The sequence below is a fragment of the Oncorhynchus masou genome, chromosome 17 (genome assembly GCF_036934945.1).
Source record: "Oncorhynchus masou masou isolate Uvic2021 chromosome 17, UVic_Omas_1.1, whole genome shotgun sequence".
NCBI classification, from domain to species: Eukaryota; Metazoa; Chordata; class Actinopteri; order Salmoniformes; family Salmonidae; genus Oncorhynchus; species Oncorhynchus masou.
The window spans coordinates 25,772,838-25,797,341 of record NC_088228.1 but is presented as its reverse complement, the minus strand read 5'-3'; the positions used below and the strand labels follow the sequence as shown (position 1 = coordinate 25,797,341).

At 42.3% G+C, this 24,504-nt stretch overlaps 1 protein-coding gene across 1 annotated transcript in view; it reads left to right on the top strand.

The window, feature by feature from the left end:
* Positions 1-24,504, top strand: part of LOC135558768 (dipeptidyl aminopeptidase-like protein 6) — a 128,298-nt gene that overhangs the window by 62,525 nt on the left and 41,269 nt on the right. Inside the window, exons 2-3 of the mRNA XM_064992877.1 lie at positions 13,747-13,861; positions 15,767-15,865. Coding sequence (XP_064848949.1) covers positions 13,747-13,861; positions 15,767-15,865 — 214 coding nt within the window. The remainder of the gene's footprint in view (positions 1-13,746; positions 13,862-15,766; positions 15,866-24,504) is intronic.

Sequence of the window (24,504 nt, the reverse complement as noted above, 5' to 3'; positions counted from 1 at the left end):
CATGGCAGAGTACAGTATGGAGTGGGTACATGTTGATTTGTAGGCCTACCTATCTTTCACCATAAATGTTAAACCCTCCCATCACAGTTGACCCTTTTATCATAATGTCCACAGCAGGTATCTGATTCAAAGAGCAGTTGGTGCCCATTATCGTCAGACAATAGACTTAATTTGTCCTATTCAGACCTCGATTGACGGCAGGAGGACAGAAGGGTCCAAGTTTCCGAATAGAGCAGCGGGCAGTGGCACACTAGCCTCAGACAGGTGCCCTCGTTCAAACCCTACTAAATACCCTGCTGGGCTGGCATGCATTCTTAATCTCACTAGTTAATGCCCATGAAATTCTTGATGATGGTGTTTCAGGGGAGAAGTTAACCCCAATCAGTCAGTGCCCAGCCACTCACAGGGCAGGGCTTGACCCCTCTTGACCCCTATCAGGTTATGGCTATGTGACATTTGAATGATAGATCATGTGACAGGTGTCAGACGAATACCAGGCTAATCTATCTTGAACTGCATGGTCACCTGTTCAAGTGTGTACTGCATTTCTGGTCACCTGTTCAAGTGTGTACTGTATTTCTGGTCACCTGTTCAAGTGTGCACTGTATTTCTGGTCACCTGTTCAAGTGTGCACTCCTGTATTTCTCATCACTTGTTCAAGTGTGTATTCCTTTATTTCAGACCCTTGACTCTCCACTCACCAATCATTTTCATGAACTCCATATGTATCTGCTCCCTATCCACCTGTCAGTAATGGCACCCCCACACTTTTTCTGCTCTTCAGACTTCCAGGGCTGCATTCCAAACACGTAAAAGAAAAACCCTCTCCCCTCAGCCCTCAAATGAAGTGGTGACGTATGATGAGTTGACACTTGCAGGGTGAGGGATGAATGAATGAATTTTAAATGGACCGCCCTTGCCCGGAAATGTGTCACTAATTCGTCCCAAGGTTGTGTTTTCAGTCATCGTGGAACCACCGGTAGCTGTTGTGTGTGCTTTATATACGCTACAGTCAATTGTGATTGCATTGCATATCTTGGCAAGAAGACAACACATCCGCAGACATTGAATACTAGCATCCGACAATATCAGGTAAATCAAAAATGACAATGTGTAAGTGTGATGTCAGGGAAAGTTGTATGCTCTAGCTAACATTTCCAAAAGCTAAACAAAGAAAAACATAATTACTTTGATGATATGTGTTTGTGCCATCAAGTGCGTTAGCAGCACAATTTCTAACTTATTTACATTCGTTTTTACTTACACTTGTATGTTGACTTCTTCTTATTAATGTTGGTTCTAAGTTTTGGCTGACTTTTCTTAGCGGATGTACAATCATTCCAAATTGAATTATGGGATGTTTCAGGCCCCAGAGTGAACAGAATTGTACACTTGCACACTCAATCACAAACAAGGGTTGAGGGGCTTACGTTGCCAACTTCCCTTGCTTGGCTAATTATTTGGACCGATGGCAAAGATGGCCGTGGCGAGGGTGTGTCTTTTACGTGTTTAAAACAGCCCAGGACTCTCTTTGTTACCGTGGAAACCGGGTGCTCAGAGATGAGAAAAGATCCATTTTGACACTTCAGCAAAGAGAGCGGGAAAAGCAGGGAGACAGCTAGAGAGACATAGGGACATCGAGATGGAGAGAGAAATGTCCCATTCATACACAGACGAAAAGCCATCAATTTTACCATGCCATCAACTTTTTACCGCCTTTATATCTGAAAGGTATTTCCCGTAACAACACCTGTGCTTTTACTCGCGAACCGAGGTAGTCATAAATGCAGTATTATGTTTAAAAGTCCCGCTAACGCCTCAGTGTTAAATTTCGCCTTTCATCTTACCGGCTTTGGCACGCATTAAATTGTCATGACGTTGGCCTGGGGGTAGGTTTATGACAGTCATAAATACCCCTTCCCCCCTTTTTCTCTCTCTACCCTACTGATGTTACATTTGCAAAACCCTTGGTTAACATAGAGATTCTGGGAACATCAGAAGGTGGGGGGAAATGAACTATATTCTGGTAATGCGACCAATTGAACATATGCGGTGGTACTTAATGAATATGATGTCAGTTCGGTTGTCATCTGGGACATAAACTCTAAAGTGGAAAGTCTACACATCAGAGTTATCGGATTCACATGGAATTTTTGTTCAATTTAAATGTTTGAATATGAAATTATTCTTGATGGGATGAAATGTGATTTTAGCTTCTAAAATGTGAGATTTGGGTTTTCATAAGATAGGGCTCTGCTCAATCAGTGGCTCGCTCCTGTGAAGGGACATGGGCTAGAAAACCTTTCAAACACGCCCTCCTCTCCCTTCCTATATAAGCCCTTGACAACAATATAACCTCCGGTTCCGAGGACGTGAGGACGGTGGTCTGATGTCAGAATGGTTCAGCTAATAACTACAGAACGAAGCCAACATCAGCGTGAGCTTTGGTTGCGAATGGTATGAACTTTGAACTCTTATTCACTACAAAAGTGATACCTCCTAGCCGTTGAGTTAGCAACAGCCGCTGCAAACAGGGGTTAAGAGGGAACAGACAGAGTATCCCGTCTACCACACAACTACGTTACTACAACGTATTCAATTTACCAGCAGAGACATTCTTCAAAGGACAAAGAACTCAGTTGGACAACACGGCCTTCCATGTACCACCAACCTACCGAAGCGCAGCTCAGAGTAAATATTTATTTAATTTTCCTTTTCCAAATGGGCGGTAATTTAGAATGCATAAGATACTGTATTTACGATAGCACAGCTTCACCCTTTTTCCCTCAGTCTTCCCGCTCTTTCACTTTCACCCAGTCCCTTTTCTTTTCTGTAACAAGCTATCATATCTGTTCCGCCCGCTAGGGACTTTTTCCATTACGACGTAATTTGTAATCAAGTTATGATTTAATTCTGTGTATGTGTAGTTCTGTGTGATTAGTTAGGTATTTTGTAAATAAATAATTAAACCAAATTTTGTATTGCTGATTCAACTTGTTAGCCAGGGTTCATGCAGACTAAGAATTTACAACTTTCAGATGAGACTGAATTAAGATGACGATTAATATTGACTGCTATTGATGTAAAATATTACTAGGTCTTTAAGAGTTTATTCGGAAGATAACAGCTCTATAAATATTATTTTGTGGTGCCACGACTCTCTAGTTCATTACATTTACATGATTAGCTCAATCAGGTAATATTAATTACGGAGAAATTATTTTATAGAATACCATGTCATATCACTTAATCCGGCATAGCCAAAGACACGGCAAAATCATGAACATTCTGTTGTTGTCCAACATCAAAATTGTCTTTGTCAATCGCAAAGCTTTAAATAAATGCTTTTACTGTATTTTGTATCTTCATGTAAGTGTATGTAGTCCTGTCCTTGAGCTGTTCTTGTCCATTGTCACTGAAATGCTTTAGCATTTAGCCTGGGGGAACACACACAGATCTGCCATTTCATTTTTTTTCTTACTTCAACAGGTAAATATTTAAAGGCCCTTATATTTAGCTAATAAATAATGGGTTAATATGCATACATTTCTAACTTCAAACTGCTAGTAGTCTGTCTTCAACCACAATAACTGGTGGGAAGTTCAAAAGGAGAGAAAGCATGTGATGGTGTGATCACATTGGCTGGTGATGATTCATTCTTCTGCAGTTGCAAAAGGCCTAATATTTAGCCAACAAATGATGGGATAATATGAATGAGCTTCTTCAGCTACACATATGATGAGCCCGTGCGCAACTATGCAAGCCACTTCACTTATTCCTGTTCTCCTGCAGTTACAAAAGCTGTAGGCTGCAGTATCTTCTTGGATGTTTATGTTGAGCATATTTTACTGTGATTAGTACTATTTAGATAACTGTCTGCTGCTACTTTTAAACTTCAGTTGGCAAGGAAGTTTGCTAGCAGGCTATCAATGTACAATGGTATTGAATCAAAGTGGAGAGAGAAAAGCGTTTAAGAAAAGCGTTATTTTTTTTCTTCAAATCATCCAGGTCAGATTTCGAAGTTATTTACATGATCAGAAAGAGAAGATTGTAAGATTTCGAAAGCACATTCAAGCACCACTTTTTTTGCTATATTACAGCAGTTCAACGCATTCTCACGACACTCAAGTTGTGATGGAAAAATATGATTTATATTTTATTCTTTAATATTCCATTATATTCTAACTATGTGTTGACTGTGATCAGGGCAGGGGAATGTACATGTCAAAATAACAAATGATTGATTTCATGTGCATGGCATAGCCATGTAGCCTATAAACTGCACAGACAAGTAACACAATTCAACTCAATATATGCTATTCTACTCTTTTCAAAATACAAAGGCTCCGATGCCTACCGCATGTGGCAACAGTCCATTACAGATTACAAAGGAAGGTGCCTCTCAACCAGACAAACTCAATGCATTTTATGCACACTTAGATGAAAACAACACCAAGCCATGCAAGAGGACACAGGGGTCTGGGTGTTCATGCTCTCCGAGGTCGATGTGTGTCGTGGAAATTCTTACACAGGGACACTCAAAGTCAATCTTAAATAAATCCTCCTTTATTTGTCAGCACTGGAGAGGTTCAAACCAACTCAATGCGCCACAGTACACATCAGTCAGGAGCTCTGCTGTGGCAGTCCCAGCAGTTGTCTTATGTACGGCTATACACAGACAAGTTATATTTGCATGATTTAGCATAATTAATTAATCACTACCGGTGGCTCGCACATGACTGACCAATAGCTCACCAGGTTTTTCTCTCTCTCCAAGTTGAGACATTGAAACTGAGATACCTTGGTTGTTCCCATAGCAATATTCTGGGCGTACTGCCAAGTTGAGGAACAGTGATAGTGAGAATTCCTCCATACACGATCAGTCAGTCACCTGCATGAACCTTTCTAATAAGTTATTAGAAAGTAGCATTGATCTGATAGTTTGTAGCATTTATTTAATACATAAACATAACATTTCCCTCACATGAGTAAGGTTTTTATTCTGGTCAACACTTGGAAGGCGGCGGGGCCGGCCTGTATTCCAGGGCATGTTCTCAGAGCAGACGCAGAACAGTTGACAGGCATATTCATGGTCATTTGCAACCTCTCCCAGTCTGTAATCCCCACGTCTCAAGCTGACCACCATCATTCCTGTTCCCAAGACCTCTAAGGCTTCGTGCCATAATGACTACCGCCCTGTAGCACTCACATATGTAATCATGAAGCTTTGAGAGGCTGGTTATGGCACACATTAACTCCACCATCCCAGACACACTAGACCCTCCCTAATTTGCATACCGCCCCAACAGATCCATAGACAACACAATCTTAATTGCACTCTGCACTGCCATCACCCACCTAGATAAGAGAAATACCGTTGTGAGAATGCTGTTCATTGACCTCAGCTCAGCGTTCAACACCACAGTCCCCTCCAAGCTTGTCACCAAGTTAGGGACTCTGGGACTGAACACCTCCCTCTGCAAATGGATCCTGGACTTCTTGACCGGCTAACCCCAGGTGGTGAGGGTAGGCAACATCACCTCTGCCACGTTGACCCTCAACACGGTGGCCCAACAGGGGTGTGTGCTTAGTTCCCCACCTGTACTCCCTGTTCACCCACGACTGCGTGGCCATGCACGACTACAACACCATTATCAAGTTTGCTGACGACACGACGGTGGTAGATCTGATCACCCATGATGATGAGACAGTCTACAGGGAGGAGAAAGCTATACAACTCCGCCATTGAGAGCATCTTGACTGGCTGCATCACTGCTTGAAATGGCAACTGCACCACCCTCGATCACATGGCGCTACATATGGGGTGCGGACATCTCAGTATATCATTGGGACCGAGCTTCCTTGCCATCCAGGACCTCTATATCAGGTGGTGTGAAAGGAACGTCCGAAACATTGTCAAATAGCCCAGCCATCCAAGCCATAGACTGATCTTTCTGTGGTACCGGAGTAACAAGTTTGACACCAACAGGCTCCTGAACAGTTTCTATCCCTAAGCTTTAAGACTGCTAAATAACTTATGAAATGGCTGCATGGACTATCTGCATCTGACCCTTTTATTTTACTTATTAAATGCACAGTCACAGGACTCTACACAAAGACTTAAATTGGCTCACACACACAAAACACACACACATTCATACTGACTCTACATACACACACACACACATACACACACACGCACACTCACGTACAATCATCATATATGCTGCTGCTGCTCCATTTATCATATATCCTGATGCCTAGTCACCTTACCTCTATACATGTCTACCTCTACCACCCCAGTATCCCTGCACATTGTAAATATGGTATTGGCGCTGACCCTGGAACTGCCCCTGTATATACAGTTGAAGTCGGAAGTTTACATACACCTTAGCGAAATACATTTAAACTAAATTTGTCACAATTCCTGACATTTAATCCTAGTAGATATGTCATGTCTTAGGTCAGTTACGATCACCACTTTATTTTAAGAATGTGAAATATCAGAATAATAGTAGAGAGAATAATTTATTTCAGCTTTTATTTCTTTCATCACATTCCCAGTGGATCAGAAGTTTACATACACTCAATTATTATTTGGTAGCATTGCCTTTAAATTGTTTAACTTGGGTCAAGTTAACTTGGCTTCCCACAATAAGTTGGATGAATTTTGGCCCATTCCTCCTGACAGAGCTGGTGTAACTGAGTCAGGTTTGTAGGCCTCTTTGCTCGCACACGCTTTTTCAGCTCTGCCCACAAATTTTCTATAGGATTGTGGTCAGGGGTTTGTGATGACCACTCCAATATCTTAACTTTGTTGTCCACAACTTTGGAAGTATGCTTGGGGTCATTGTCCATTTGGAAAACTCATTTGGGACCAAGCAAATTAACTTCCTGACTGATGTCTTGAGATGTTGCTTCAATATATCCGCACAATTTTCCTTTCTCATGATGACATCAATTTTGTGAAGTGCGGCCAGGCCCTTCTGCAGAAAAGCACCCCCACAACATGATGTTGCCAGCCCCGTGCTTCACGGTTGGGATGATGTTCTTCGGCTTGCAGGCCTCCCCCTTTTCCCTCCAAACATAACGATGGTCATTATGGCCAAACAGTTCTATTTTTGTTTCATCAGACCAGAGGACATTTCTCCAAAAAGTATCTTTGTCCCCATGTGCAGTTACAAACCGTAGTCTGGCTTTTTTATGCCGGTTTTGGAGCAGTGGCTTCTTCTTGCTGAGCGGCCTTTCAGGTTATGTCGATATAGGACTCGTTTTACTGTGGCTATAGATGCTTTTGTACCGGTTTCCTCCAGCATCTTCACAAGGTCCTCTGCTGTTGTTCTGGGATTGATTTCCGCGTTCATCCCTAGGAGACAGAACGCGTTTCCTTCCTGAGTGGTATGACGGCTGCGTGGTCCCATGGTGTTAATACGTGCGCACTATTGTTTGTACAGATGAACGTGGTACCTTCAGGCATTTGGAAATTGCATTCCCATGATCTCAAGCAAAGAGGCACTGGGTTTGAAGGTAGGCCTTGAAATACATCCACAGGTACACCTCCAATTGACTCAAATTATGTCAATTAGCCTATCAGAAGCTTCTAAAGACATGACATAATTTTCTGGGATTTTCTAAGCTTATTTTATGCAGACTTCTGACCCACTGGAATTGTGATACAGTGAATTATAAGTGAAATAATCTGGCTGTAAACAATTGTTGGAGAAATAACTTGTGTCATGCACAAAGTAGATGTCCTAACCAACTTTCCAAAACTATAGTTTATTAACAAGACATTTGTGGAGTGGTTGAAAAACGAGTTTTAATGACTCCAACCTAAGTGTATGTAAAAATTCCCACTTCAACTGTAGCAAGCTTACTTTCTCTTGTTCTTATTACTTCTATTTCTCATGTGTTCTTGTTCTACTTTATTTTATTTATCTTATAATACTACGGATATTGATTACTGCATTGTTTGGAAAGAGCTTGCAAGAAAGGCATTACACCTTTCTTGTACACGTGACAATATGAACCTGAAACATACCGTCAATTCTGTCTGAATTAGGCAAGAGATGGAGATCCAGAGTGAGGTGGATACACAATCTTATACTTTAGCACACACACCTGAAAATAGAATGAAGAATGGCAAAGTGATGGAAAGAAAATCTGTTGTTTTCCCTCTTGTGACTTTCCATTCTTTTTGATTGAGAGAGAGAGAGAGAGAAACAGAGAGCGAGTGATGGACTACGCTGGCGTGCTTTGTTTTGGTGTGGTGTATGTCTGCTAAAAACAGCAGGGGTGAAAATGGCTCTGGTCCTCATTTATTGATGGAGCCTCTTATTGTTGTCAAACCCAGTGCGTGCTGGCTAATACACCAGCTCTGCCTAATGGATGAGAATTCCCATGCCGTGCCCAAAGAAGCTCACTCAAGAGTTCTGCACTTTCTCTTGCATTCAAAGGAAGTATTCTTGACTCTTTGTGGGCTCAACCCCCCTCTTGGTGAGGGTGCATGAGTGAAAGCCAATTTTTGTAATGTAGCGCTGGAGCGTATAGCTTGTTAGCAGATAGGACAGAAAGAACATCTGTAGGAGGTTTTTTTTGGCCACTGTCTGTTTTCCTGTAGTGAGATGGTTATTGGTGCCAATGAAGGTCTTTGTAGGCCTACATCATTTTTTTAATCAACTTCAGTAGAGTTAGTATTTGTTGGCTCAAAATCGTCCCTTTGTTGAGTTGCTGAAGAACACCATAAGAATACTGTACAACCTAATGTAATGAATTCATGCAGATCAGACTACATGTTTTATACATGGCAATGTCTTTTTGTTGTTGCCCTCAGTTCGACTCATTCAGTGCATTAAAGGAGTATGAACACGCAACACATCATTTGTATTCAGGACCGGTACTGTGTCTGCAGGCTACATACACCAACAACCTGGTACGTTTTGTGTGGAGGCAGTGTGCCTAAATTCACATATTGTCACAGCAGTGTTTGTTCTATTGTTGCTAGAGGATGAGATATGGATGGTAATGACTAGCAGTAACCGGGTAGGTGTTTCAGATGACAACAGCAGCTGGCAGGTGTTGGTGAAACGGTGAACTGAGGACCTGTTGGCTGACACACAGGTTGCAACAAGAACTGAGATATACAGACAAACCAAATGGAAGAGAAATATATAGAAGATAAAGAGTCGCTCTTGTTAAAAGGTGATTTAGTGTTGGCAGTATGTATAAAGATATATATTTCCATCAGGAAGTAAGGTGTAGGATGTTTCTGAAATATTCCCAATTTTGTTTACTTCTCCGGGGCTCATACTGGCCTCCTTGGACTCGTGTTGAACAGCCCTGCTGTAAGCATGTTGATGAGGTAAACAGAAGGAGTAGACTGGAGAGGAGGAGAAGGGAGCAGGAGACTAGAGAGGAGGAGAAGGGAGCAGGAGACTAGAGAGGAGGAGAAGGGAGCAGGAGACTAGAGAGGAGGAGAAGGGAGCAGGAGACTAGAGAGGAGGAGAAGGGAGCAGGAGACTAGAGAGGAGGAGAAGGGAGCAGGAGACTAGAGAGGAGGAGAAGGGAGCAGGAGACTAGAGAGGAGGAGAAGGGAGCAGGAGACTAGAGAGGAGGAGAAGGGAGCAGGAGACTAGAGAGGAGGAGAAGGGAGCAGGAGACTAGAGAGGAGGAGAAGGGAGCAGGAGACTAGAGAGAAGGAGAAGGGAGCAGGAGACTAGAGAGGAGGAGAAGGGAGCAGGAGACTAGAGAGGAGGAGAAGGGAGCAGGAGACTAGAGAGGAGAAGGGAGCAGGAGACTAGAGAGGAGGAGAAGGGAGCAGGAGACTAGAGAGGAGGCAAAAGGGTGAAAAAGCCTACAGCCTGGAGAGATTGAATATTCACAAGGGCTATTTAGACTGGCATCAAGATGGCTAGTATGGTTCTGCTGAGCAAAGATTTTCCCAGCTCCTCGGTTAGAATAGAATGTAATTGGATATCCCTCCGGCAACAGAGGTCAATTTAACATTGGTTAAATGTAATTTCATTGAAATGACGTGGATCCAATGTTGATTCAACCAGTGTGTGCCCAGTGGGATGTTGCTTCTGCTGTAGGTTCTATTATCACTGAGCCATAACATTTTAAATATGAGTCATTTAGCAGATGCTCTTATCCTGAGCGACTTACCAGAGAAATTAGGGTTACGTGCCTTGCTCAAGGGCACATCGACAGATTGTTCACTAAATTGGCTCAGGGAATCGAACTAGCAACCTTTCGGTAACTGGCCCAAAGCTCTTAAAGCTAGGCTACCAGTCTCCTCTAAAGCCTGGAGTACACTACACAATACAAACTTGTCCTAGACAGGTTTTTGATATTGAAGACAAAATCCCCATGCCATTGCCTACTCGGGGCGAGTGGCCGTCACCGATGCTCGTTTAATGTGAGCGAGTCAGAGACGCACTCTGAGGGCTACCGATCCCGTATTTGAGCAGACCCAGGCATCCCGATATTTTCAAACATGTTTGATTTGATCGGCACGAAATAGACAATGCTCTCGTTGTGTGCAACGTCAAGTTTTGAGAACGGTGATCAGCAAAAAACAAAGACAGCTCGCCAGAGAAGAAGCCAGTGAGACAACGTTGTTTCGCTTCACCCAGAATGTGTAGACTCTCGAGAAGGAGCGATGACTACTACCAGTATGCAATTTGTACTTGCCTTTAACCAAAGCCAAAGTGTCAAATCATAACAGCTCAGAAGTTCCCAAGCAATGTTATTCAATTCAAAATGTTGGCTAGATATTTGAACTCTGTATGACAGGTGTGAATGTCTGACTGAAAACGTTTGAGGCTGCTGTGAGTCACAGCTTATTCTAGCTGCGTTACCAATCTAATCACATAATGTTTTTTTTGCGACCAAGTAAAGAATCTTGTAGTGTGTGCCACATCGTTTAGTGTGCACGACGGCGCACCACAGCGTTGGCAAGACAAAAAACTACAGTAAAGACAGTCATTTAATGTGAGAGGCTCAGCGATGTTAGGATCAGTGATGCCAGGCTCTCAAAGGTTGTCTTCAAAGTGTGCAAAAGTCTTTGAGTGTTCAAAATGGACGATTGACTGGTTGTAATAAATTCTCACCTTAACCTTTGCAGTGTACTGTAGATATCTATGGGACTTGATCTGTACATTTGATCTGCAGACCATACTATTCATTTGTTTATTCCTTGCGGAGGTCAGAGGGCAGCAGACAGTGATTTCCTGATGAATCCACAGTTGGAGAATTTCCATTAGAAGGTGATAACACAGGCAGATTCATTTCCTCTGTCTCAGTCTCCAGCCTTATCTCACTATCAGTTTAATATGTGGGAGATGCCTCTGCAGAAACAATAATATAAGAAACTGCTGCTGTTACACACATGCAAACACACATACACACTAGGGTTGCCACCAGTATCGCGATACGAAGAAGTATCGTGGCAAGGAAACAAAACAAGGAGCAGATTTAAAGGGCAACTCCACCACTTTTCAACCTCATTTTCATTATCTCCAGTACATTACCATTGTCAACATATGTGAGATTTCGCATTTCTAAGTTTTATAGAAAAAAAATATTTTGTTAAAAAGTTCTACCCGATGACATCATTAAAAGTTAAAACATTTTTTTTAAACTGTGATTTTCAAACTGTATGACATTCACAGTGACGCGGGGGAGCAAGAAAATACCCTCCATTGGGCGAGAAACTTGTTGCAGGGTTTGAAAATCACTGTCAGTGTTTTGTGGGAAGCTACTCTGAAAATAGTTTACCAAGCTATCAATTACTTCACACTGGAAGAAGTTAAGATCCAATAAAGCTACCCTGAAGAAAAATATTGTTTACTTACCTAAAGTTAAATGTTTTCGCTACATGTGCACTTCATTAAAAAATATCATATCTTAATCTGAAATGTCATAGATGATAAATTGCAATAACAGATCGGTCTGTAGTCAGATGTTGACACCCCTGGTGAGACAAAACCGCGACTCGTCAGTGAAGAGTACTTTTTGCCAGTCCTGTCTGGTCTAGCGACGGTGGGTTTGTGCCCATAGGCGACGTTGTTGCCAGTGATGTCTGGTGAGGACCTGCCTTACAACAGGCCTACAAGCCCTCAGTCCAGCCTCTCTCGGCCTATTGAGAAACAGTCTGAGCACTGATGGAGGGATTGTGCATTCCTGGTGTAACTCGGGCAGTTGTTGTTGCCATCCTGTCAGTAGAAAGGTCTCTTTAGTGTCCTAAGTTTTCATAACTGTGACCTTAATTGCCTACCATCTGTAAGCTTTTAGTGTCTTAAGGACCGTTCCACAGGTGCATATTCAATAATTGTTTATGGTTCATTGAACAAGCATGGGAAACAGTGTTTAAACCCTTTACAACGAAGATCTGTGAAGTTATTTGGGTTTTTACGAATGATCTTTGAAAGACAGGGTCCTGAAAAAGGGACGTTTCTTTTTTTGCTGAGATTATGTAGACACTGGTTTCATGGAGAGGCTGAATATGACGTTGACAAATGGCAGAATTGCCTTTTAATTTCTTGAGCAAAACAGTCCTAATGTTGTAAAAAACATCCTTATGATGTCACTCAGAATCACATTTGTATATTTTGCAAGCTATAGCACACAATATTTTACATAAAGGTTTTAAGAACCATAGAATATGGTCTGCTTCGTGTTCTTTTTTTCTGCCAAGGTAAATCTGGTATCGTAGTATCTTGATGCTTTTACCATGACAACCCTAACACACACACACGCATGCATGAGTCACTACCACCACCATGGCCTCATACAGAAAGATGCAGAGCAACACTGATCCATATTGATCCAGATCTGTTGATTGCATTGTTCCTAATTAAGCCTGATCTCTATCTGCCCACAGTGACACGCTATGCTCCAGCCACTGCTCAGAGCTCAGTGGAGGGGAGAGAGACACAGACCTTAACGATGAGACGCTGTACAGGGTCCAAGAGTACTGGCTCTCTGCATCAATACGTCTAGCCTACTTCCAGATCTCTGTGATATCTGTACTTTAGCCAACTCTGTTGTCATGCCTTGATAGTCAGAGGAATTGGTTAAAACACTTTCAGAACTGAAACTAGGCTAGAATCAACCTTGGATACCAACAGATATAGTAGCAATCCAACAGATAGTCTGATTCACCTATAGGACACTCACACTTGTCTCATGAACCAATCTCCATTTTGCTTTACCACAACTATCAATGAATAGGGTGTGTAATATCATGCTGGGCTTTTTACATGTGCAAATGAGATGGTGTAACCGTGCGGTGAATTATCTGCCTCAACCTACACCATAGGGGTATAGTTAAGTTTTGTATGTCACTTGGATTTGACTGTATGTGTTTAGAGTAATAGGGTTTCATATATAGACCATCTAGCCTCTGTTTGGCGTTGCCTGTAGGAGAGGCAAGGCGTATTACGGTAAAGGTGATGCAGAAGCCTCGGGTGAAATACTTTGAGGATGTGCTCAGGTTATCTGGATCTCCCAATGCGGTACACGCTAACATAAGGAACTGTCTTCAACTTATTCTTGTTTTTTCCTGTCATTTCCACCTTCAGAGTTTATTCTGCCACTTAGATTCCCACTAGTTTCTTTCAACAGCTGTGTGGCTGAGAGCCTATCACAGGAGTACTGCAGTAGTAACACAAGTAGTCAGTGCCTCTCCTCCTTTTCTCCCAATTGACCCCAATTAACTTTAATGTGTGCTTGTTTGTGTTGCAGGAGCTGGTGGGCAGTGCCCCTCCACAGAGGAACTGGAAGGGGATAGTCATCGCCCTGCTGGTCATCTGCATCATCTTGTCTCTGATCGTCACCGCTGTCATCGTGCTCACCCCAAGTACGTAACACATAAATCTGCATACACTTTAACACTTAGCTACTGGACACTACAAACACCACACCATATCCTACAGATGTAGGATCTTAATTTGAGCCAGTTTGCTACAGTAGGAAAATAACACTGCAGCAACAGGAAATGTGAATTATTATGTGGATTATAATTAATTGACATTTTGTAGGGGCTGGCACATTTTTCAAAATAAAAGTCTGACATTTCAAAGTGGAAATGACAAACTTCAGAAGTCTTTTTAAACCTAAAATGCAAGTTCATTATTTTCTGCATCACAGGAACGTTTTCCTGCAACAGGGTGATCAAATGAAGATTTTAAATCTGTAATAACACAAACACACTCAGCTATATTATAATAGAAACACACATAGAAACGCCCATTACAATCGGCTAGATTACACCACACACACCATCAAATACGTAACACTGCAGACACATTATCACTTCCCAAATAAATGTTGTATAATTCCGTCTCCCAGACACTGTTTCGCTAAAAAGCTGCAGGATGGGTCTGGAGAAATATAACCACTCAAATTCATAGACCGAGGTATGCAAGGACTGACCATCCATGATATCAACATGATAGTTTTGACTATGTTTTCAGGCTATGCAGTGTTTGTTCACATTTACTTAGTTTAAAAACATTGTAATAAACAAGCTTATATTTTGGGTTCTGGTGGGGTACGACAGTTGAACTAAGCTCACGAGACATTTATCAGTTATATTCTTCAGGAATCAACGGGTACATATCATGAATTTATAAGTCCCAAAATAGATGTAGCAACTTCAGATTGCCCCTTTAAATCAAGACATACTTATACCGGAGTCAGGCCGCCAAATGAAAACTTCTACTTAGATTGAGAGGGATTACAATTGGCCTTGCTAGCAGACAGCCCAGTGGGTCATTTCATTTCATAAGCCCAGTCATTCATAGACAGCCAGGAGTAGAGAAGTTGATGGTAATGTGTCAGCTTGGAGATTGCGTATTGGTTTTTCAGAGAGACGAGGTGAGGTCATCCTCTCGCAAGGTAATGGGGATTTAATGTATAACGCCATTCAGTGTCGTTTAATGGAAATTATTATGCAGTAATAGCTCTAGTCATTTGTATAATTGGCAGTGCAGCAGAGCTGCTGTTTTCCACATGTTGGGAATGAATCCCTCGCCATAGTCATTTACCAAAGATGAAGAGAACGTGTAAATGTATAGACTTGCAAAGGCACTGACTGTATTGGCTCCCAGACCGTGGGCATATGAGGTTGAAAGGCACACACACCACCATCTCTATATAATTCAACCTTTTACCTCTGTTGTCCACCCTGTCTGGTCTGCAGTTTTGCTGTCAACTGCAGAAGGGATTGTGTAGCTGGGGGTAGAGGGAGTTATGGCTGCTTGAAAAACTGTCCAGGCTGCAGTGAATCGATGCTGGTGGATCAATAGAGAGTTACCCTGGGCCAAGTGTCTATTTCTCCTTTGTAACCTCTCCGTAATTGCTGCGTCTGTGAGTTGGGAACTGCTGCTGGAAGTCCTACAATCTCCAGAGACAGAAAATACACGTGATAGTCCGACTCTGCCAGACGTTTCCTGGTCTGGTTTTATGACCGCTCAGACAACTTGTGGCAGGAGAAGTAAAATATAAACGTTTTTTGGAAATGGAAAATGCACTTCCCTGCAGCTGAAGGCTGCTGAAGTCACAAAGGAAGACTGTAAACGTATGACTATGTCAGAGTACTGTCTGACTGACAGCAACCAGATAATAAAGAGGGCCAGATCACTTTCTTAGTTACAGGTAAGTCAGGTGAATGAGAATTGAACCTTAACATTATCATATTGCTGTAACTCATTAATTATGTCTTCTTCCATTGTTTTGTTCTCTTGATATATTCCACTGGTAGTTGCAGATGATAGCCTTGCCCTCAAGAAGAAAGTCACCATCGAGGACATCTTCGGAGGAGATTTTCACGTGCACGACCCCGACGCTACATGGCTCAGCGGTGAGTTGCTATAGTTACACCCTGCCCTCTCTTCCTCCACAAGAAACTGAACCTCACTCAGAAACAATGTACCCTTTTAACCTGCGTTCGTGTGCGGTTGCCCAGCTCCCCTCGGACTGCCACGAAGAAGAAATATCAGCCCACGCAGAGAAGCACGAGATTGAACTTCAGTCAACTTTCTAGAGTTTTCCCCTTTAGTTAACACTATCAACGTTTCTCTCAACTGTGGGAATTGTGATCCAGTCAATGCAATATTAGCCACTTTCAATGATACATATCGAAACAAAACATTTGTTTCACTTTGTAGGCAAAGCTAACTGTGCAAGGGATTTTCTTGTAGGCAGAGCGCATTGGATAAGGATTCTATTGCATTGACAGGCATGACTCATGCCCATACTCTACACAGACTGGTGCACCATAACCAATCAGAGCTGCAGTAGACCTACATGCAAATAGCCATTACCATATATGGATCTGTGCCATTCACTTTGAACTGGACTGTGTTTACAGTATGAGCGGTTGTGAGTAGAACCACTTGTTTTGAGATCAAATCGAAAGCTGCATGTAGCGACCTAAGCACATTTGATCATATTCTTTGCTAGTTAGTGAGTTATTAGCTCAGTTATAGCTAATTTCTGGTCAACAATGGGGGAGTGGTTGCTTCCTACAAGAGCACAAAATATGTGCATTTCTAGCCATCTTTGAAAATAGCTTTTTTTCTGTCTTAAAGGGGAAGTGTTGTATTTTGAGACGGTCTTGAATGAACTAAGTAGACCGTAGGCAGAGGGTAGCATAATTGATCTTATTCTCTGTAATAATGGTATGGGAACAATAATGCATTTTATTTTGTAAAGTGGTTTCTTGCATCAAACAACACATTTGCAGTCAGCTCCTTGTCTGATTAACAAGTGGATAAACAGGTTAATATCAAGCCCTGCGTGTTTTCTCCCCCAAAAGTCTCATGAAATGTAGGCCACACATTGGCTGCTACTGTAGGCTGAATGATAGAACAGCTATTTCCATGTTAAAATGTTATGGGAAGCATTTTCTCCATTGTTTTTGATGGTAGGCCACTCTGGTAGTCCTACATTATGATCAAATAGCTACAGTAGCCTACTTGGCCACTGTTATAACTGTAACTTAAAGCAGGTACAGCCTCAGTGTAAACAGAAGCTGCACAGAATTTTCACAACGTTCAAGTTTGCAATCAGCAGACCTGGAATTTGCTTACTGACGGAAAAAATTTGAACGAACATTGCTCAGCACCCACCAACCAGTCTGCACGTTTGAAAGTTTGAAGGCCATTTTGTAGCTAAAACGATTGAAGACCGGAATTTGTTCCATTCAAGTCTATGGCACCTGAAATACAGTTGGATTTATGCAAATATGGTTGAAAAGTATACGTAGAATAACCATTATTTTTCAAGCCACAATAGTGTACCAGTGCCAGTCTGCGCATTTTAAAGTAATTTTAGTTTTGGTAGCTTTAATGGTTCAAGATAAGTAGTGAATTAAAATACTACCCATTCAAACCTATGTAGCTTTTATGTACATTTAAAATGGTTATAGTTCAAAAAGTATAAATGGTATAAAAGAAGCTATATACAAGTACACCATTCCAGACCGGTCTGCATGTTTTAAAGTTTCAATGGAGTTTCCAGCTTAAACGGTTGAAGACTAGTTACGTGGCAAGGTTTCCCCATTCAGGTCTATGGCCTTTGAAATGCATTGTGATTTATGCAAATATCAAATCAAATCAAATGTTATTTGTCACATACACATGGTTAGCAGATGTTAGTGCGAGTGTAGCGAAATGCTTGTGCCTTTTGTTCCGACAATGCAGTAATAACCAACGAGTTACACAGAGAGACATAGACAGAGCCATGTAATTAATCCAATGGAACTGTGGAATGTGCCTGTCTCCACCATGGTCTCTCCACGGTGAGTAAATCCCATAGACATTGATTCTGTATGTCATTTTGTGGTAAATCCTTCATAATAAGTGTCCAGTTTATACCGTCACGTACCACACAGTACTGTAGCTATAATGTACGCAGAGCATGTACAGGACAGGTATGGCCCACATTAAACAGATGTAGGGCGGGTCTGAGATGGCTGTTTTACGTTTGACCAAGCTGCAGAACGCACGACAATATATCATAAAGCTACTGATCGGCCTCTAGTGTTAGAGATTCAAATGATTTTTGTTTTTTTCATTGACTCCAGAACGTGCAAAAGCAGAGCCAGTTTTTTCCGACATACTTTTACAAAGTGATATATGAACAACGTAGCTCCTAACGCAGCAGTAACATAGCGTGTCTTCTTCACTAGAAAGTAACCTTTCCGCAACAACACATTGTGGCAAAGAAGGGGGTCGAGTGGTAAATGGCAGATATGTGAGAGCAGAACTAATAAACGGGCTCTGCCCGATCACTAAAATGGCCACCCCTGTCAGAACTACAGATCACAAAATGGCCGACCACCAAAACTACAAGTCCCAGAAGCAAGGGGAACCCTCAGAAGGTGGAGCCAACCCACAGATAAAGGGTCAAGAAAAACCAGGAAGAGAAGAAGAGAGTGCTGGAAGGATCTATGAACAATAGAGAAAGAGACAATAGAGATTGGCTGGATTTACCGTGTATGAGCTGGACTGTTTTGGACTTACCTGTTGGCGTTTGGACCTGGACCTACCGAGAACACGATTCGTGTACCGAACCCTGCTATCCTTGACCTCGCCTACGGCCTGGGTGGACCAGGACGAAGAAACAAACACACAGGTACTGTCCTGTTCGAAAGAACTCTCATTCTTGGGTGATTTGGTGACAGTTTACCACTTAGTTTGTGACAAACGCTCCTAACCTTGAAGAGGTTTGCCACAATATATCAACATAATTACTCAATCTGGATATCTCGGAAGATAATGGATTATTTTTTGTATTTCACCTTTATTTAACCAGGTAGGCTAGTTGAGAACAAGTTCTCATTTACAACTGCGACCTGGCCAAGATAAAGCAAAGCAATGTGACACAAACAACAACACAGAGTTACACATGGAATAAACAAGCGTACAGTCAATAACACAATAGAATAAAAGAAAGTCTATATACAGTGTGTGCAAATGGCATGAGGAGGTAAGGCAATGAATAGGCCATAGTAGCGGAGTAATTACAATTTAGCAAATTAATACTGGAGTGATAGATGAGCAGATGATGATGTGCAAGTAGAGACACTGGTGTGCAAAAGAGCAGAAAAGTAAAAACAATATGGGGATGAGGTAGGTAGATTGGGTGGGCTATTTACAGATGGACTATGTACAGCTGCAGCGATCAGTTAGCTGCTCAGATAGCTGATGTTTAAAGTTAGTAAGGGAAATATAAGTCTCCAGCTTCAGCAATTTTTGCAATTCCTTCCAGTTACTGGCAGCAGAGAACTGGAAGGAAAGGCGGCCAAAGGGAGTGTTGGCTTTGGGGATGACCAGTGAGATATACTGTACCTGCTGGAGCATGTGCTACGGGTTGGTGTTGTTATCGTGACCAGTGAGCTGAGATAAGGCAGAGTTTTACCTAGCATAGACTTAAAGATGACCTGGGGCCAGTGGGTCTGGCGACTAATATGTAGCGAGGGCCAGCCGACTAGAGCATACAGGTCTCAGTGGTGGGTGATATAAGGAAGACCACGTCATAAAAATGGAGCTCTATAGGAGAAAGCTCTGCCTCCAGCTGTTTGCTTAGAAATTCGAGGGAGAATTAGGAGGCCTGCATCTTGTAACCGTAGCGTAAATGTAGGTATGTACGGCAGGACCAAATCGGACAGATAGGTAGGAGGAAGCCCATGTAATGCTTTGTAGGTTAGCAGAAAAACCTTGAAATCAGCCCTTGCTTTAACAGGAAGCCAGTGTAGGGAGCACTGGAGTAATATGATCAAATGTTTTGGTTCTCGTCAGGATTCTAGCAGCCGTATTTAGCACTAACTAAAGATTATTTAGTGCTTTATCTGGGTAGCCGGAAAGTAGAGCATTGCAGTAGTCTAACCTTGAAGTAATCAAAAGCATGGATTAATTTTTCTGCATCATTTTTGGACAGAAAATGTCTGATTTTTGCAATGTTATGTAGGTGGAAAAAAGCTGTTCTTGAAACAGTCTTGATATGTTCGTCAAAAGAGAGTTCAGGGTCCAGAGTAACGCCGAGGTCCTCCACAGTTTTATTTGAGATGACTGTACAACCATCAAGATTAATTGTCAGATTCAACAGAAGATATCTTTGTTTCTTGGGACCTAGAACTAGCATCTATGTCTTGTCCGAGTTTAAAAGTAGAACGTTTGCAGCCATCCACTTCCTTATGTCTGAAACACAGGCTTCCAGCAAGGGCAATTTTGGGGCTTCACCATGTTTAATTGAAATGTACAGCTGTGTGTCATCCGCATAGCAGTGAAAGTTAACATTATGTTTTCGAATGACATCCCCAAGAGGTAAAATACGGAACCTTGAGGAACACCGAAATTTACAATTGATTTGTCAGAGGACAAACCATCCACAGAGGCAAACTGATATCTTTCTGACAGATAAGATCTAAACCAGGCCAGAACTTGTCCGTGTAGACCAATTTGGGTTTCCAATCTCTCCAAAAGATTGTGGTGATCGATGGTATCAAAAGCAGCACTAAGGTCTAGGAGCACGAGCACAGATGCAAAGCCTCGGTCTGACGCCATTAATAGGTAATTTACCACCTTCACAAGTGTAGTCTCAGTGCTATGATGGGGTCTAAAACCAGACTGAAGCATTTTGTATACATTTTTTTGTCTTCAGGAAGGCAGTGAGTTGCTGTGCAACAGCTTTTTCAAAAGAAATTGAGAGGAATGGGAGTTTCGATATAGGCTGATAGTTTATAAAATATTTTCTGGGTCAAAGATTTTGCTTTTTCAAGAGAGGCTTTATTACTGCCACTTTCAGTGATTTTGGTACACATGCGGTGGATAGAGAGCCATTTATTATGTTCAACATAGGAGGGCCAAGCACAGGAAGCAGCTCTTTCAGTAGTTTAGTTGGAATAGGGTCCATCATGCAGCTTGAATGTTTAGAGGCCATGATTATTTAGATCATTGTGTCAAGATATATAGTACTAAAACACTTGAGTGTTTGGAGGGATATGCAAATTTAATGAGGAGTCCGTTATTTGCTTTCTAATGATCATGATCTTTTCCTCAAAGAAGTTTATGAGTTTATTACTGCTGAAGTAAAAGTCATCCTCTCTTGGGGAATGCTGCTTTTTAGTTAGCTCTGCGACAGTATCAAAAATACATTTTGGATTGTTCTTATTTTGCTCAAGTTGGAAAAATAGGATGATCGAGCAGCAGTGAGGGCTCTTCGATACTGCACGGTACTGTCTTTCCAAGCTAGTCGGAAGACTTCCAGTTTGGTGTGGCGCCATTTCCGTTCCAATTTTCTGGGAGCTAGTTTCTTATGACAAATGTTTTTAGTTTTTAGGGGTCCGACTGCATCTAGGGTATTGCGCAAGGTTAAATTGAGTTCCTCAGTTAGGTGGTTAACTGATTTTTGTCCTCTCACGTCCTTGGGTAGGCACAGGGAGTCTGGAAGGGCATCAATGAATCTTTCTGGTTGTCTGAGAATTTATAGCATGACTTTTGATGATCCTTGGTTGGGGTCTGAGCAGATTATTTGTTGCGATTGCAAACGTAATAAAATGGTGGCCCGAAACAGTAAGATCCACAACATTTATTCCACGGGACAAAACTAGGTCCAGAGTATGACTGTGGCAGTGAGTAGGTCCGGAGACATGTTGGACAAAACCCACTGAGTCGATGATGGCTCCGAAAGCCTTTTGGAGTGGGTCTGTGGAATTTTCCATGTGAATATTAAAGTCACCAAAAATTTGAATATTATCTGCTAAGGTCCGATAGGAATTCGGGGAACTCCGTGAGGAACGCTGTATATGGCCCAGGAGGCCTGTAAACAGTAGCTATAAAAAGTGATTGAGTAGGCTGCATAGATTTCATGACTAGAAGTTCAAAATATGAAAACGTCTGGGCTTTTTTTTTTGTAAATTGAAATTTGCTACCGTAAATGTTAGCAACACCTCCGCGGGCTGCGCGAGGGATATGGTCACTAGTGTAACCAGGTTTCACGATTGTTTTTAGAAATGGACCAAGGCATTTATTAATTGTGAAACTTAACAAAAACAATAAAAGAACAACAAACGTTGACTACAGTGGTGCTACATACACTTACTCAAAATACAACATCCCACAACCCACAGGTGGAAAAAAGGCTACCTAAATATGACCCCCAATTAGAGACAACGATTACCAGCTGCCTCTAATTGGGAATCATACAAAATCACCAACATAGAAAAACAAAACTAGAACACCACATAGAAATAATAAACTAGACTAACCCCCCCAGTCACGCCCTGACCTACTCCACCATAGAAAATAAGGACCCTCTATGGTCAGGACTTGACACCAGGAGGTGAGGCCTCATTTAACACAGTAAATTCATCAGGCTTAAGCCATGTTTCAGTCAGGCCAATCACATCAAGATTATGATCAGTGATTAGTTCATTGACTATAACTGCCTTGGAAGCAAGGGATCTAACATTAAGTAGCCCTATTTTGAGATGGGAGGTATCACAATCCCTTTCAATAATGTCAGGAATGGAGGAGGTCTTTATTCTAGTGAGATTGCTAAGGCGAACACCGCCATGTTTAGTTTTGCCCAACCTAGGTCGAGGCACAGACACGGTCTCAATGGGGATAGCTGAGCTGACTACACTGACTATGTTAACAGCCTGCTGCCTGGCCTGCACCCTATTTCATTGTGGAGCTAGAGGAGTTAGAGCCCTGTCTATGTTCGTAGATAAGATGAGAGCACCCCTCCAGCTAGGATGGAGTCCGTCACTCCTCACCAGGCCAGGCTTGGTCCTGTTTGTGGGTGAGTCCCAGAAAGACAGACAATTATCTACAAATTCTATCTTTTGGGAGGGGCAGAAAACAGTTTTCAACCAGCGATTGAGTTGTGAGACTCTGCTGTAGAGCTCATCACTCCCCCTAACTGGGAGGGGGCCAGAGACAATTACTCAATGCTGACACATCTTTCTAGCTGATTTACACTCTGAAGCTATGTTGCGCTTGGTGACCTCTGACTGTTTCATCCTAACATCTTTGGTGCCGATGTGGATAACAATATCCCTATACTCTCTACACTTGCCAGTTTTAGCTTTAGCCAGCACCATCTTCAGATTAGCCTTAACGTCGGTCGCCCTGCCCCCTGGTAAACAGTGTATGATCGCTGGATGATTAGTTTTAAGTCGAATACTGCTAGTAATGGAGTTTCCAATGACTAGGGTTTTCAATTTGTTAGAGCTAATGGTGGGAGGCTTCGGCGTCTCAGACCCCGTAACGGGAGGAGTAGAGACCAGAGAAGGCTCGGCCTCAGACTCCGGGAAAACCGGTTGAAAGTTTCTGTCGGTTGAATGAGCGACACCGGTTGAGCATTCCTATAGCATTTCCCTCCAGAAGCCATGAGAAAGTTGTCGGGCTGCGGGGACCTTGCGAGGGGATTTATACTAACGTTACTATCTGTACTTACTGGTGGCACAGACGCTGTTTCGTCCTTTCCTACACTGAAATCACCCTTGCCTAACGATTGCATCTGAAGCTGGGCATGCAGCACACACACACACACACACACACACCTCAAAGCTTGTCCTTTGTCTAACACCACATTGGAATGTTCTCTGCTCTCATTACTTTTAATTGATTGATTAATTACAGCAATTTAATGAATCACTTTTGTTAAAGTTGTTATGCACTACTTTACAGAAGTCAGCTGACTTGTCAGGCCTTGTGGAGTGGCAGGATACTCACACTGTACACTTTCCAATGTACCTAATGCATCCATTATTGTGTTTGGAGAGATGAACTGTCATGACTGAACAAATATTTTGACTTTGGTGCAGGAAAACATTTTCAAAACAGAATAAGTAAACGTGTTTACGAGTTTATTTATCGTAAAAACACACCACCACCCTAAAAAAAGTCCATTATGTCCAGCAATATTAAATCCTGCCAGTATCACTAGCATCAGCACCATTGTGTTGTTGTTGTAGCGGATAGTAAGCAAGGAAGATGAGATGGCTATTCAATCATCCTTTATTTGAAGGGTAAAAACATTGGAGGTAGAAGCACGGAGGCCTTTTCTCTCGTCTCCTCTTCTCCTGGGAGGGGGGTTTATACGAACAGGACACAGTGACACTGAAGTAGCTCGTGTCGAGAGGACAACACTACCCTTTTCATAGTACTCAGCAAAGCGGAGCCAAGCTCTATTGTGCTGGCGTAGTTATGCATCCACCATAGAAAAACATTTCTGAGCCAGCACAATACGGTTTGGGTCGTAACAATAGTGGGAAAATGGTCTACCACCATCACACCCTACAACTACTGTATATTATACTGCATAGGGAACAGGATTGCCAGCAGGGCCAGGTCCAATAGGCCCTCTGTGCCTCCTGAAAACAATCTACCCCCCCGTCCAGGGTGGAAGGCTGGCCCATCAAAGCCCTCTGTGGCAGGAGGTTAGAATCCCTGATCCATCACTATCTGTGCTGTTTGAAACAGCCGGCTG